The 15104-nt window shown below is 40.2% G+C and overlaps 1 protein-coding gene across 2 annotated transcripts in view; it reads right to left on the bottom strand.

Annotated features, from left to right (window-relative positions):
• GSK3B (glycogen synthase kinase 3 beta) overlaps positions 1 to 15104 on the bottom strand; it is a 154361-nt gene that overhangs the window by 29527 nt on the left and 109730 nt on the right. For both annotated transcript variants that reach the window (XM_082498501.1, XM_082498502.1), the window contains exon 7: positions 9131 to 9228. In XM_082498501.1, the coding sequence (XP_082354627.1) occupies positions 9131 to 9228 (98 nt within the window). The remainder of the gene's footprint in view (positions 1 to 9130; positions 9229 to 15104) is intronic.

Below are 15104 nucleotides of genomic sequence, written 5' to 3'. Positions count from 1 at the left end.
ATTCAGGATTAAAAGCAATTTTCAGAACCTTGGAAGTTTTTTTGATTAGTTAAATTAAGCTTCCTGAAAAATTACGGGTAACTTGTATTGCTCTCGGACCGTTTCTAAAGGCTAAGTTTTCAGGCCTCCCTAGTATAAACAGGACTTTTATAAAAGTATGTTTACCTTCCTTACCCTCCTCCTCCTCAAAAAATTCCTTTAATAGCCTTCCTAAGAAAAGGCACAGCACAGAGGTTGGGTTGTTTTTTGGTTTTTTTTTTTTTTTTTTTTTTTTTTTTATATAGCCAAAATTCAGCAAACTGGCACAGTTGACAAGGCTACTCAGAACAGGAGCCTACATAGTGCAAGTATCTTTTATTTAAAGACTGCCCATAGCATCAGAAAGAATTCAGATTAGATAGGCAGGGGCAATTTCACAGAAGGACCCACAATGTCTATTCATATATTTCACTAAAAACAGTTAACTGCAGGTGATGGGATGGAGTAACTCCTAAGCTCAAGCACAGGCATCTAAGCAAGCTTAAGGTCTCGTGAATGCTTAGAAAAGAAGATACTGAAGAGGGATCATGCTAGCTGAAAGAAGGGATCGCCCGACCTTTCAGCTACGTAGCAGCCTTTGGCACACACAAAATAACTATACAAAAGGAAAAGTGACTTATATTAGCCACTCAGTGTATTTACTTCGTTCTCTCTGGATTGTAAAGCCAGATTGTGCTTTCAATTCATACTGAAGGCAGATTAAAGAACAAAAAAACCCCAAAACCCAACAAACCACCCAAACAAACAAACAAAAGAAGCGGAAAAGAAAGTAGATAGGAAGAAGAGGAGAAGTTTTCACGACTGTGTAAAATTCAAATCACAATCCAGAAGAAAAGTGTGGGATGAATAAAGTGATAAGCTATAAAATTGTACTGGTACTAGTCATATCTGGAAGAGGTCCTGCAGTGGACCCCTCCCCAGCCCCAAATGCACCAACACTGCTTGCTACACGATTTTGAAATTGCACCTCACTGATTCACACTGAGTTTTCATTACATTAGAAATACATTCAACTAACTTTTGTGAGTAACAGCAATCATTTAAACTATTGCAAAGGTTAGGCAAACCTCTTCTTTTTTTGAAAGTCATGTATGTGACTGCTCTTTCTGTTTGAAATGCAAAGGAGAAGCATAAATTACTTTGCACATTTTTGGCAGAATTACTCAGTGAAACAGCTGTTCTTGCTATACCAACTCTGAAGCAGATGTTCCTTGGAGAGACGTTTCACGGTTGAGGTTGGAAGGGACCTCTGGAGGTCTCCTGGTCCAATCCCCCTGCCCAAGCAGCGCCAGCAAGAGCTGGTTGCCCAAGACAATGTCCAGATGGCTTCTGAGTATCTTCAAGAACAGAGACTCTGCAACCTCTCTGCGCAACATTTTCCAGTGTTTGACCACCCTTGCAGTAAAAACCTTTACTTGCATACAGATTGAATTTCACATGTTTTAATTTGTGCCCATTGCCTCTTGTCCTGTCACAGGATGCCAAAGAAAAGAGCCTGGCTCCCTCTTTGCACGTTTCCTTCAGATATTTCTGTACACTGATAAGATCCCCCCAATCTTGCAAAGGTCAGAGAGCTTTTAAGAAATACAGGGTCCAATGCTGAATTATTCAGGTCCGTGCAGATTAGCACATACTATTCTACTTCTTGGGGACAGTCTTATGAAAGGTGATATTGTCAAGGAAAAAGTTTGTTACTTTGTTTTTAAAATGCACAATTAAAAAAAAAAACAAAAACAAACCAAAACACAAACAACCAAACGAGAGAGAACCAAACCAGACCAAGTACTAGAATGATAAAAAATTAGTCTGATGGAATCAAGTATATCTGGAATGAAGACTAAACTTTTAAATGAATGAAGGTCGTCTATGTGAGACTACAAGGGATCTTCCTGCAAGTGAAGACAACAGGTCAACTAGTTTTGCTCTTTATTCCCAATTGTCGTCATCAACTCTTAAATAAAAATAAAGAAAAATTATCTACCAAGATTAACTAAAGAATACACTTGCGGAGAAGACAGACACTACTCTGATTCTCTCAGGACAAAAACTGAACACAACAGGTTTCACAAGTACTTTCTGGAAACTTTTTCCTTTATGTTAATCTGTAATAGATGAAGCTCCCCAAATAATTTTTATTCCAGGAAGAGGGTTTGTAAAGGTAGGGTAATGGTATGTATCTCAAGCAATTAAAGAAAAGATACAGGCTCCCAATAACATCATCCTTACCAAACAAGAAGGGGAGATTTATGACTTGGAATAAGCCCTTAATTTGATTACAAATAGCGTAAGAAAAATCTTCATTTTATGTTCTTACAATCAAATTTTCATGGGAGACAAAAGATGGATGATTTCCAGCTCCAAAAGACACCTTAGTTACACCCCAGTACCAAAGACAGCTGCTGTCCACACCTGGCTTCACCATGCAAAACTGCACCGAGTTATTTATGACCAAATCCACACCATTGCAACACCAGAGCAAAAGCAAACTGCAAGGTCTAAACAAACCCAAGTGGAATAAAAGCCCTTTCCAACAACTAATAAATCTTTGCCAAAATGTAAAAATCAGTTAAAAGCATAGGGACACCGAGGGTTCAGAAGCTCTGGCTGGTAATGACTGAACTAGAGAGGGGAGAAGGTAGTTATTTAAATCAGAAACCTCTAGAAAGCCATGGTTACAGCCGTACAGTGATTTTCCCCGGGAAAACCATGCAAGTTTATGAGGAAACGTGCTCCAGAACGTCTGGTGTGCATGGCTTACTAGATGGCATAATTAATACTTCTGCAAATGTCCGCACCTCTTCAGAAAGTTGTGAGAGCTGAGCCAAACAGTTATTTAAAAAAATTCATGGTGTAGACATCTCAAGCGGTAAACACAGGTCAGCCTTGAAATAGTATTTCAAGAGATCTGTGGTAGAAGATAAAATTACCCATTTCATATACACTTTCTTTCAAAAACACTGTCTTGTCAAACAAAATGAAAGCCAACTAAATATAGCGATTTCTATTCGCAAACATGAGAGTGGCTATACATCAGGAATAGGAAGAAACCCATTGTCGCTTCTGACATGAAAATAATTGCTCATCAACTTTTTTTACACTGCTGGCCTGCTAGCACTGGAAGTGACAAATTACATGAAGCACAGGAACAACGAAGTTGTGATGTGGGGGGACATCAGGGGGAAAAAAAATGCCAGGAGACTTCCCTTAGGGGCAAAGAGAGAGAACCCACGTGAAAGCCTTTGTCAGATGCCGGCAGGTCCTCAGCACAGGACCACATCCAATAAATTGAAACATGCTCTCCTACTGCTTTTTCTCCCGGAAGAGACGGCTCCTCTCTCCCCATTAACTACTGTGACTGAATTTATTTTATTTCAAAAACTGAGCCCAAAATAGTACCTTGACATTTGAGCATGAGCCATATATTATAATTGCAGTCTATACTTAGCATTCAGCTCAGTAAAACTGTCAGAGACCAAAAAGTTATGCATGGATAGGACTCCTGATACTATTGAGCTTGTCTTTTAATACATTTTTTCCCTTTACCCCCCCCAACCCAGAGAATAATGGGAAAAAGTTTTTTTTATTTCTCCTAAATTACCATGAAATGCTGGTTTTGGTGCAAGGAATAATCACAGAGTCTGGTAGGAACAAAAAAAAACTCAAAACAAACAACCCCCTCCCCCACAACCCTTTCCTGCATTTTTCACAAGTTAGTTGATGCATCTCATACTCTAGATTGCAGCATATGGAAAAAATATTTCTGGTAGACAACGCAAGGCAGATTGGCAGATGTTGTCCTCCCCATGTCCCAGGGCTGCTCAGACAATTATTGCTGCTTCATTCTTCTGACAGAGATTTTTTTTTTTTTTTCCATTTTTGAGTGAAGTAGGGGAAAGCTACTAAACAGAACCTTTCAGAATATAATTACTATCTTAGAAACAACACCATTATGCTTCTGAGATTCCCATTTTGCAATAGGAATAAAGAATAACCACTGTCTGTGGGAACTGTTGCTGAAGATGTTTTAGTTTGTGGGGGATATCCCTGCCAGTATTCCCTTGATGGTTTTTCGGGTGTTTCAGGGAATGCCCCCAGGCTCCCAAGATTTCACAGGGGGCACGGCAGACCTGCAGACACTGCAAGCTGTGTGCACAAGGTCAGAGGTTTAAGAAGGAGTCTGCCCTGACTGCATCTCAAAAAAATCCCTCTTGTGGTCTAAGCTCCTTCTTTTGAGCTGTATTCAGTGGTATCCCACTCACACAGTAGATTTTAAACAGGGAAATGGCAACTGCAACCCTCCTGGCTGCTGGAAAGAGGGGTTTCACCCTTCCATTGGGGACAGGACTACATGACTGCTGAGGCGTAGCGTTTGCTCATACATAATTTCTTTATGTGACCACTGATGAAACCCACACTGCCACTGTGCCTGCTTCAGAAACTGAGCACATTTCTGAAGGCGATGTCACTCGAAAGCCAGTAGGGGCATGAATTTTAATGAATGTATTGGGTTACCCACTTGAGATATTCCCAGCGATGGGATAACCTAATATTTGGAATAGCTAGCAAGAGCTAAAAATAAGGAGGAAGAGTCACCATTCAAGATCAAACTTTGGAAAAAGCACAGCACATGATTTCTCTCCTGTAACAGTGTAAGTATTCAAAAAGAATGTACTTGGGTTAAATTATTTCTTCAGATGGAGCTCCAAGACAGTATTTCTCCATATCAAATATCATTTTGTCAGGGATAAATGATCAAAGATCTCTCTCTCCCAGCCAGATTGAGAACATAAAGAACGACCGTCTTTAAAGAAATAGGAACAAGAGAAAAAGCAGCTAAAAAAAAGGGGTCTGTCTTTTGAGTCACACAAACGTGATGCTGTGGTTCGAGGGGCACAGTTTTTTCGGAGCAGTTTGCAAATATGCAACAGGCCTGGAGAAACTCCAGGTGCAACTGGATGGAGAAGATCTTGCAAGACTGCTTGAAATGAAACTACATGAAGACTGCTGAACGTGAATCAAAATCTGACAAAAGCCAAAAATGCTTCTGATGCAGCAAGGGACTGAGGATGTTGTTGGACAGGAGGATGTCCTGCAGCCTGCAGGAAGGACAAGCTGTGCTGACTGACATATCACAGAAATTCTATCTTCATGAACACAGCTACTGACGGGATGTCATCAAGAACTGCATGAGACTATTTTAATGTGATAGCATTTTGAAGTCAGCCTAATGCAAAAACTTCATACTCAGGTGGAGCATCCAATTGCTGTGTTGCGAAATGAACTCTGAATAATCAAAGCTGAGTAAGCAACTGAAGAGACGACTGAAAAATTTATCTTGGCTCAAAAAAAAATGCTACAAGAGTGACTGTGACTCAGTCATCCTGCATTGATAGGAACCGGTAGAAAAGTTTCCAAGCTGACCTGTGTTGCAGTGGAACCAAGTAAATTTAAGGGATGAAAGTCAGATGCACTCCCAAATGCGTGGAATATTTTTTTTACTACAGCCCTTTGGGGGATTTTAAAATACTCCATTTTCTCTGCCCCTAAGTTTCAGACAGAGTTCCAAGAAAGCTATCTGAAAAGCATGACTCCAAGATAGTCAGACAGCAGCTCACAGGTCCCAACCTGCAACCTCCTACAAAGTTCATTGCCTTTCTACAGCTGGCAGATCCTACAGCTCTGCTTCTCCTGTTGCCAGTTAGCATTAAAATAAGTCTGCGTTACAATGAAAGTTTTAATAGTAGTATTCTATGGCAGCAAATGGAAGAGGTGGACACTATCTGTGAAAATATTTTTTTTTAAATGAATCACATTCTAAATGAAAACTTATGCAACCTAATGTTTTGCATGTTGTGCACAAGACAACGTTTCTGGTAATTTTTATGCTGCAGAATTGCATGTGTGTTCAACTGTATCAAGGCTGCAAAACCCAAGCTCACTCAAACACAGGTTGCAGTTTTTATGCCAACCTTTCAAACCTGAGTAGAGTTTAAGCATCATGCTGGGAGTGGAGAAGAACTGAATGTTTCATTACTTCTTTGCAAATTTGAAAAACATCTGCTCAATTTGATTCTTGGTCGCTTTTAACAGATATACAGTAGATGGAACAGATCCTTGCCAACAGCTGGCAGCATGGAAAACAGGACCTCACTTTCTCCTTTTTCCTCATTCTCAAAAGGTGAGGAAAAGTTACTTGAAATTTGAGGTGAATGTGCTGTTCTTCCTCTACTCCCACTATGAGAAATACTTGTCAGTGGGTACGGCATTACAAGGGAAACACCTCGTTGCCCAGTTCATGCACTTTCCTAGGCAGTTTCTCATGGCTGCTGATTTTGAATGCGATATTCTCAGTTATAACTCTCTATACGCTCACCTTAGCCTTCTGCCAGGACTTTTCTGAATAGTTTACACAAAGCTTCACAACACAAGATTTGGTAGACAAGGGCATCGAAAAACAGACCGTTTCTGCAGTTTGCACTCATTCTCTTCATTCTCTCTTCCAGTGTTGCCTTGAGAACATATGCTGCCTCAGTAACAAATATACAGGCAGAAAAATATTCATGGCACCCACCCATTCAGGCTCACATTATCCATCATACTTCCTTAACGACTCAATGAACATCCTTTTTTGTGACTACTACTGTAAAATTTACAGCATTTGTTCTCTCAGACTTTCCTAAAACATACTGTCTCAGTACTGTAACTTTTTAATTGAAGAGGCCAGGCCCTACATTTGTTTCACTTAATTTCTATGTGTAGGGGGCTACATACCTCACAGAAGATGAGAAAACCCCAACACAACACAGATGTGGATAAGTGTTCAGTATCACCTTTTCTACATTTAAAGTAATGATTCAGAAATTTGTTTCTGCGGAGGTGAAAATCAACATCTCAGGCTATAATTTCCTGAAGTTCAAGCCTTTATATTGGATATTCCTTTGGTTGTCGTGAAAAAATAACATTAGTTGCCAGTACTATGCATTCAGCTATGGTTTATTACAGAAACCACAGATGGTACATAGGCTATCAGCAATTTTATTAAAGTACTCCCCTGCTTTCAATGCAGGTAAACAAAGCAGAATCATCACAATCTGAGCACATACATGCTATAAAATTATTAGTTCACAGATGTTTACTTCCAGTACTGCAGAACTGAAAACATCCCCTAATGATAACAGCTTCCAGCAAACTTTGAACCAAACAATCTCTGCTTGGCAAGCCTGTCAATAATAAGAGGACATCTATTTCCTGATTATTTTACTTCCACATTGTGCAAATCAAAAGCGATGACAAGGCAGAGCATGATGGTTTTGCTGATAAGGCCTCTCTACTCTCAGATTTCTGACTGAGCCACGGAAGGACTTACAGGACTGCCACCATGATATAAACAATTGTATTCACAAAAAACTCATTAAATGTAGTTTCTCAGGATTGCAGACATTAATCAAGAAACAAAACAGGACTTTTTCAAAGTGTCCGAAGGCAAAAACCACAGGTTATTGCACCATCTCCTGAGGAACTCTGGCCATCTGAAGTGTTCACAGGGACGACTTCACATCTCAAAAGCAGTGTGGCAGAAAGCAGCACACCACTCCAAGACACTTCTCAAAAGGAAAAAAAAAAAAATTGTCACTTGTGCCATCATCAGCCCTACTTCTGACAGCAACTCTGGTTTTCCACTAGTGTTTCCAATGTAAACCGACCCAACTTGGATATGCTGAACTTGAAATATACTGAGCAGAAGAGCAATAATAAGAAATCAAGAAAGTCACAGAAGTAGGTGAAAGACATGGAGCCTCCAGAGGAAAGTTGTTGACTGAAGGACTTCCCGAAGGACAGAAATTCACTGTTATAGAAGCTAGGTTTACATGGTCAAAGGCTGGAGTAGATATGGTGAGAGCCTAGAAAGGTCAGAGAACACCCTAATGAGACCATAGAGCAGGCCACAGAAACTCTGAGCGTCACCAGCCCATGTCCTTCACCCAGGAGAATGACCATTCAGTGCTGGTTGGTGTCATATACTCTATTAGGACAGGGACAAAGACACCAGCAGCTCTTCTAGTGAATAACACAGACGCAAGTAGGAAGTTCTACTCTTCCTCCCACACCTTGTGGTTTTGAGGGGGTTTTCACATGCATGACACAAATATACATGCGTCAAGGTAGCAGTTCAGTGACAAAACCAAGGAGGAAATTCTCTTAATACAGTCCCCTTGTGGTGATGAAATCAATAAAGCCGAACAGCATGCGTACACCTCTTACCCTCTGTAATGCTCCCATCTTAAGTGCATCGTATAGACTGAAAGGAAAAATATACTGCGCTCTCTAGAAATTTTGCTTCCTTCATTGCAGAAGTTGAAGGAGGTGGGGCAGACTAGGGTGCTGGGAACTCAGACACCAGTCTTTTAAGCTATGAATTATTCTTCTGTGCCTCTAATTTGAGAATCACAGAATATTCACAGCTTGCCAAATGAAATCAATCAAGATGCATTTGGACATAAGGGATATATAAATGTTATGTATTCTGAAACATTAGGTCTTTTTCACTTGAAAGACAAGACTCTTAAGGTAGAAGGTATCTTTGCCCTACATTTCCTGATTCTCCATCTGCAAAAAGGAGTGCCTTTTCTCGCCTTTCACCTCAAAGAGCTGGAAGGGAGGGAGAAGAAGGCTACATATGTGAAGAATCTGGTACAAGGAAATTTAATAACACTGTTTTAAAAGCCAAGTACTAATTGCATGCAACAAAGGAAAAAGTCCAGATTCTTAAAGAATGAAAATCACACAGTAATAAATATTGGCTCAGTATGTAAGAGCACTATTTCCAAGCACACTGAAACTGCAATCCTTTAAGAGGGAAAAAAAATTATATAATTAGAAGACGATATGTTGTATGCATGACTATTAAGAGGGGCAAATAAAGATCATCAAGTTCTCAAAAAAGCATGAGAAGTGTTTTCAAACATGGTTTACATGCAACATCCTGTACAATGGTGACAGAATATATATGTTGACAAGGTTATAATAATGCATGTCTTCATGGTGATTCCCAAAGAATAACGCAGTCAAAAACACACTTAAAATTCCATACCTTGATTATTTCCACCAACTGATCCACACCACTGTCACCTGGAAAGATTGGTTGTCCTAGTAACAGTTCAGCCAATACACAGCCTGCTGACCACACATCTAAAAATCGGAAAGAAGTGGAGGACAGGGAAAGGTATCAGTAAAAGGTACATATTAGGTACATTTATGTAAACCCCCAGCAGTTTTAAGCTACTTGCTTTCTTCTTTGCCGTGTTTAATGCTGTGTGCAACACAGCTAAAAATAAAAAAACATTCCTCTCCAAAATGTTCATCTAGAAAATATAGACACCTGGCATAAAGCAGTGGCAGGCAGACAGTCTTAGAAGTGAAACCATAAGACAATTAGAATGAGAAAATAATGTTAAATGCCATGATATATTGACATTAAAACTTATACATGTAGGGAAAAGACTTGAGAACATTTACCATCTGAAAATTAAGAATTTCCCCAAACCCTGCATTGCTTTTAAAACACATTGATCATGAACTATGCACAGGTATCATATACTACAATGGCTGATGTTTTTACTGTTTCTGAATGTTGAATACACTCAGTTTTTCATCCGTATATCCATATATACACTAGCAGATGAACCAGTACTGCAAGTATTACTTGTGTGCCGCAGTATATTATGATTAAGGGATCTGGTAGACAGCTTCTCTAACTCAGTCACATCAAGACCTAATCTTTATCCCAATTCCATTTGCAAACTTGGCTGGACAACAGAACTGCAAGTCACAGATCAGGTCAACAGTATCCATAGAAGAAGCCATCAACTAATTTTCATACATGTGCCAAAAGACATGAGTAGTCAAGTCACTAGCAGATATGCCGGTACATGAAGAAAAATTTCATTAACTATTACAGGTATATCTTCTTACATACAAAGAACAAAATTCAATACTACAACAGCAACTTAAGAATGTATCTAAGGGTACTAGAGCATATAACACTTTATTTTTGAAAAATAGTTAATTTGAATGAAAAATCTAATGAAACAAATGCAGTAAACACTGCATAGCAGATGTTTGAGAGAATCTGCTGTAATTGCACACCAAATACTGAAGTTTAAGCCACTCAATACACTAAAAGTATTGCACCTAGATGCAGAGAACTGTTTCTCAAAAAAAAAACAACCAAAAAACAAACCAAACCACAGATTCAACTATAGGGAAGGACTAGGGAAGTCATTGTCCCCCTGTACTCGGCACTGGTTAGGTCACACCTTGAATACTGTGTTCAGTTTTGGGCCCCTCACTACAAGACAGACATTGAGGTGCTGGAGTGTGTCCAGAGGAAGGGCAACGAAGCTGGTGAGGGGTCTGGAGAACAAGTCTTATGAGGAGCAGCTGATGGAACTAGGGTTGTTTAGTCTGGAGAAAAGGAGGCTGAGGGGAGACCTTATTGCTCTCTACAACTACCTGAAAGGAGGTTGTAACAAAGTAGGGGTCAGTCTCTTCTCCCAAGTAACAAGTGATAGGACAAGAGGAAATGGCCTCAAGTTGTACGAGGGCAGGTTTAGACTGGATATTAGGAAAAGCTTCTTCACAGAAACGGTTACCAAACATTGGAATAGGCTGCCCAGGGAGGTGGTGGAGTCACCACCCCTGGAACTATTTAAAAGACATGTAGATGTAGTGCTTAGGGACATGGTTTAGCACTGGACTTGGCAGTGCTAGCTTAACCGTCAGACTTGATGACCTTAAAGGTCCCTTCCAACCTAGACAATTCTATGATTCTATAAGGTTTTCTAGAAAGTCATAATTTTTTCAATGTACATCTGAAACCTTACACTAAAATCTAACCAGAAAGAAGCAATCAGTAATAGAAGATTTCTAAAGTATACAATACTGTAATGCCCCAAAAAGGAAAAGAACCAAACCAGTCCTTCTCCACCCATCTTTCTTAGAACGCTTGTCTACTTTTACAAGCTAGCCTTTCCCCTGTGAAGTAACAGTAGGACCACCACAACTCGAAACCCAGAGAATTCACCTCCTGAGGCCTGTTCCAACCTGAGATAACCCACACTACGACAGAGATACTTATTCCCCATATGCATTTAAACTATGCCATTGGGAAGCAGGATACACACAACACTGTCAGTTATGGCTAAAGGTCTGTGTAAGGAAATAGTCTCTGACAGTTCTCTAAACAGTCTATTATCACTTTGTCACAACTTCTAGAGACTGATGCAAATAATAATTAAAAAAAAAACCAAACCCTTCAGGAATTCACGACTGATAACAAAACAATCTACAGGTTAGAACAGATTTTTCTTTCCCCCATTTCTAAACAAAAGAGAGAGGGGCTATGCAAAAATACTTCCTCCTCTTTTCAAGAAAGATATGGTTCAATTGTAACATACGGTGGACAAAAAGCACTGCTCATTACTGCATCTTTCAAAATCATTCACCTCTATGTCAGATGGATGCATTTTTACGTAATGCCTTAGTACAAACATCAAATCAGGGGTTATCCTAAAAGTAACTACTTAAAATATCAACAGCAACCAGAAATAATCTGAAGTTTGAGTCTTGAATTACAACAAGCAAACAAAACAGATTACACTTTTTGATCTTTTGGTCATATGTAATAAAAGCTGACATGGCCACCAAGGTGCTAAGATCTCTTTTGGACAACAAATGAAAGTGGTATCAGGTAAAGAGCATGTAATTGCATCTGACTGCTAAACAATGTCTCTGTGATAGCTCCTGGTGTTGGACCAACACATACAACAAAAGATGATGCAAAGAATCATTTTTTTATGTTATTCCACGCATATTGGGTTTATAGGAAATTACACAACAGCTAGCATAGATTACTTCAGAGGTACTGAAGAAACAGATTAAATGTACTAAGCAGTCAGAGTACTATAACTTAACAGGCACCTTAAAGGGTTTTGAAAAAGCTGAGTCCTTTAGACTGAGCATATAAAACAAATGGTAACCCAAAGCTATAATCATTATTTACAACTTCAATCCTTATTTTGCACTGAAAAAGAAACAATACACATGAAAGAAAAGTATCTGACACAACATACGCAAACGCAAAGCTGATATCAGAGTAAGTCCGCATTCACAACTCACTTCCTTTTAATATTTTCAAACTACGCTAGCATGATTTTTCTTTTTTTCAAATTAGACTGTGGCTTTTAAAAACTGTTTTAAATAACCTTCTGGTCTGGCTGCTCCATGAAGTTGGCTTTGTACTGTTTTATTCTTTCCCAGTCTCTCTAAATGCTTTCACACTCCACCAGCCAATTTCAGACAAGTCTGAAAGGCAGAAGTCTTGAATCCATTGCAGAAGTATTTTAAAAAACAGTGGGGAGAGCGTGCATCAGTGTTGCTGCTGAAGAAGAGGAGGCCTCAGTCCCTGCTGGATGCGCTGAGCTTGCCCCCACCCTCCCAAAGTGTAGCTGCAAACAAGCTGAAGGATGTGCAGGTCAGTCCTTGCTCAAGCAAGAAGGCCAAGCAGAAAGAGCAGAGTACACAAACAAGTGGAGCGCATTGCAGGGGGAGAGAGGAGAAAAAGAAATGACGTAGGTGATGAGGAAATAGATGGGGAAGTCTGAGGAATATTTGCAGTATGTGATGGGTTTAATCCATCAAACATACAACAAATTCATTGGAAATGTATGTAGGTGTTCCTTGCGCAGTGAAATCTTCCAACTTGGTTGATTTAATGCCTTGCTAAAAGTCTATTTAATTTTCCTTGATTTTACTTGCTAACACTTTAAACACACAGTGAAATAAGCTACAGGCATTCCAAAATCCCCAACTTTTTTCCAGGAGTGTAATTTACCAACTTCAAAATTAGGACTTGGTCAATGTTTCCTGGGCAAAGAAGTGAACGAACCCTTGAAGCATCCTCAATGAAAGCCAGAGAGCAGAAGCTAACCAGCAGCTCCAGCTCTGGTGAGCAACCTACGATAAGGAAAAAACTGGGAAATTTCATCTCTGCTGAAACTTGATGGAATTTATGCCACTGACTTTTAACAGGACTAAAATTTGGCTCAGGTATAGTTTGCCTTTTTCCCCCCCCTCTGAATCTGGCATTTTAAAATTTATCTTCAAAATTCAGATGGTAACATTTTTCTCAAGCCCGAAGTAAAAAGTGTACCGCATTCCACATTTAAAGACATGTTACTTAAGAGAAGTGATAAGGTAGTTAATATTAGGCTTTCATAGCTCCTTCCCAGCCCCTTTTCTTCCTTAGCACAGTCCAGCTAACTATTATAGGTTAATAATCTTTCAGAGCAAGCTTATGATGTAACTACCCACTCCCATGGGAGGAGAAGCATTTTCTGAACTATTTCTTTTAACATGTGCAATTTAATTAAAGCAAACTATGACTATCATTCACATGCTTTAAACTAGATAATAAACAAGATAAGAGAGAACCTTAACAGAAAGCAAGAATCAAGTCAACACATGATCCTTATGCCAAACTAGTTAGGACAATGTGAAATTTTAGGAGAGAATACTGAAAGCTATTAAATTTAAGTAGAAGAAAGTAGGCAAGGCTACTTTCTTCATACAGAATCCAAAATGGTAGGGTTGGAAGAGACCTTTGGAGATCATCTAGTCTAACACACCTGCCAAAGCAGGTTCACCTAGAGCAGGTTGGACAGGAAAACATCCAGGAGGGTTCTGAATATTTCCAGAAGGATACTGGCACAACCTCTTCAGGCAGCCTGTTCCAGTGCTCTGTCACCCTCAAAGTAAAGAAGTTTTCCCTCATGTTCAGATGGAACTTCCTGTGTTCCAGTTTGTGCCCTTGTCCTATCACTGGGCACCAATGAAAAGAGTCTGGCCCCAGCCTGTTGACACCCACCCTTTAGATATTTATAAGCATTGATGAGATCCCTTCTCAGCCATCTCTTCTCCAGGCTACACAGACCCAGGTCTCTCAGTCTTTACTCATAAGAGAGTTGTTCCATTCCTTTGATCATCTTCATAGCCCTCCACTGGACTCTCTCCAGTAGTTCCTTGTCTTTCTTGAACAGGAGAGATGAGAATTGGACACAGTACTCCAGATGTGGCCTCACCAGGGCTGAGTAGAGAGGGAGGATAACCTCCCTTGACCAGCTGGCCACACTGTTTTTAAGGCACCCCAGGATACCGCTGGCCTTCTTGGCCACAAGGGCACATTGCTGGCTCATGGTCAACTTGCTGTCCACCAGGACTCCTAGGTCCCTCTCTGCAGAGCTGCTTTCCAGCAGGTCAACCCCTAACCTGTACTGGTGCATGGGGTTATTCCTCCCTAGGTGCAGGGCCCTGCACAACTCTCCAGCCTGTCCAGGTCTCGCTGAATAGCAGCACAGCCTTCTGGTGTGCCAGCCCCTCCTCCCAGTTTTGTATCATCAGCAAAATTGCTGAGGGTACACTCTGTCCCCTCATCCAGGTCATTGATGAATATGTTGAACAAGACTGGACCCAGTACTGGCCCCTGGGGAACACCACTAGTTACAGGCCTCCAACTGGACTCTGCCACTGATCACAACCCTCCGAGCTCTGCCATTCAGCCAGTTTAATAATATCAACTGTAATAATATCAACGTCTAATAATATCAACTGTATAATTCCCTTGCTTTTGAATGCCATTCCAGCATTGCAGAAGGTAAGAAAAGGAAAATTTCTCCTTAGTTCAGGAAGGGGCATTTGGCAAGACAAGCTGCAAAATACACTCCTTTGCTTTAATTCCCCAAGTGGGTAATGGCCATTTCCAGTTGTCTGTGACAGAATACCCTGCCCACAAATTTCATTTTTGCAATCTCAAACTCTGCCTTTCCAAGCTGAGCAGCTCTTCCTCAGAGCATGAGCACCACTCATTATATTATGCTCCAGCTCCTCTAACTACTCATTTGGAGGACATAAAGAAGAAAAAAAAACAAAACCAAAAACCAGAAAAGATGAGCCTGCCCTCATCCATATAGCACAAATTAAGACCTTTCCTTTATCTGACACTTTATGGG

Source organism: Vanellus vanellus (assembly GCF_965231255.1).
Source record: "Vanellus vanellus genome assembly, chromosome: 1".
Taxonomy (NCBI): Eukaryota; Metazoa; Chordata; class Aves; order Charadriiformes; family Charadriidae; genus Vanellus; species Vanellus vanellus.
Note: the sequence above shows the minus strand (reverse complement) of the source record. Positions and strands in the feature narration are given on the sequence as shown.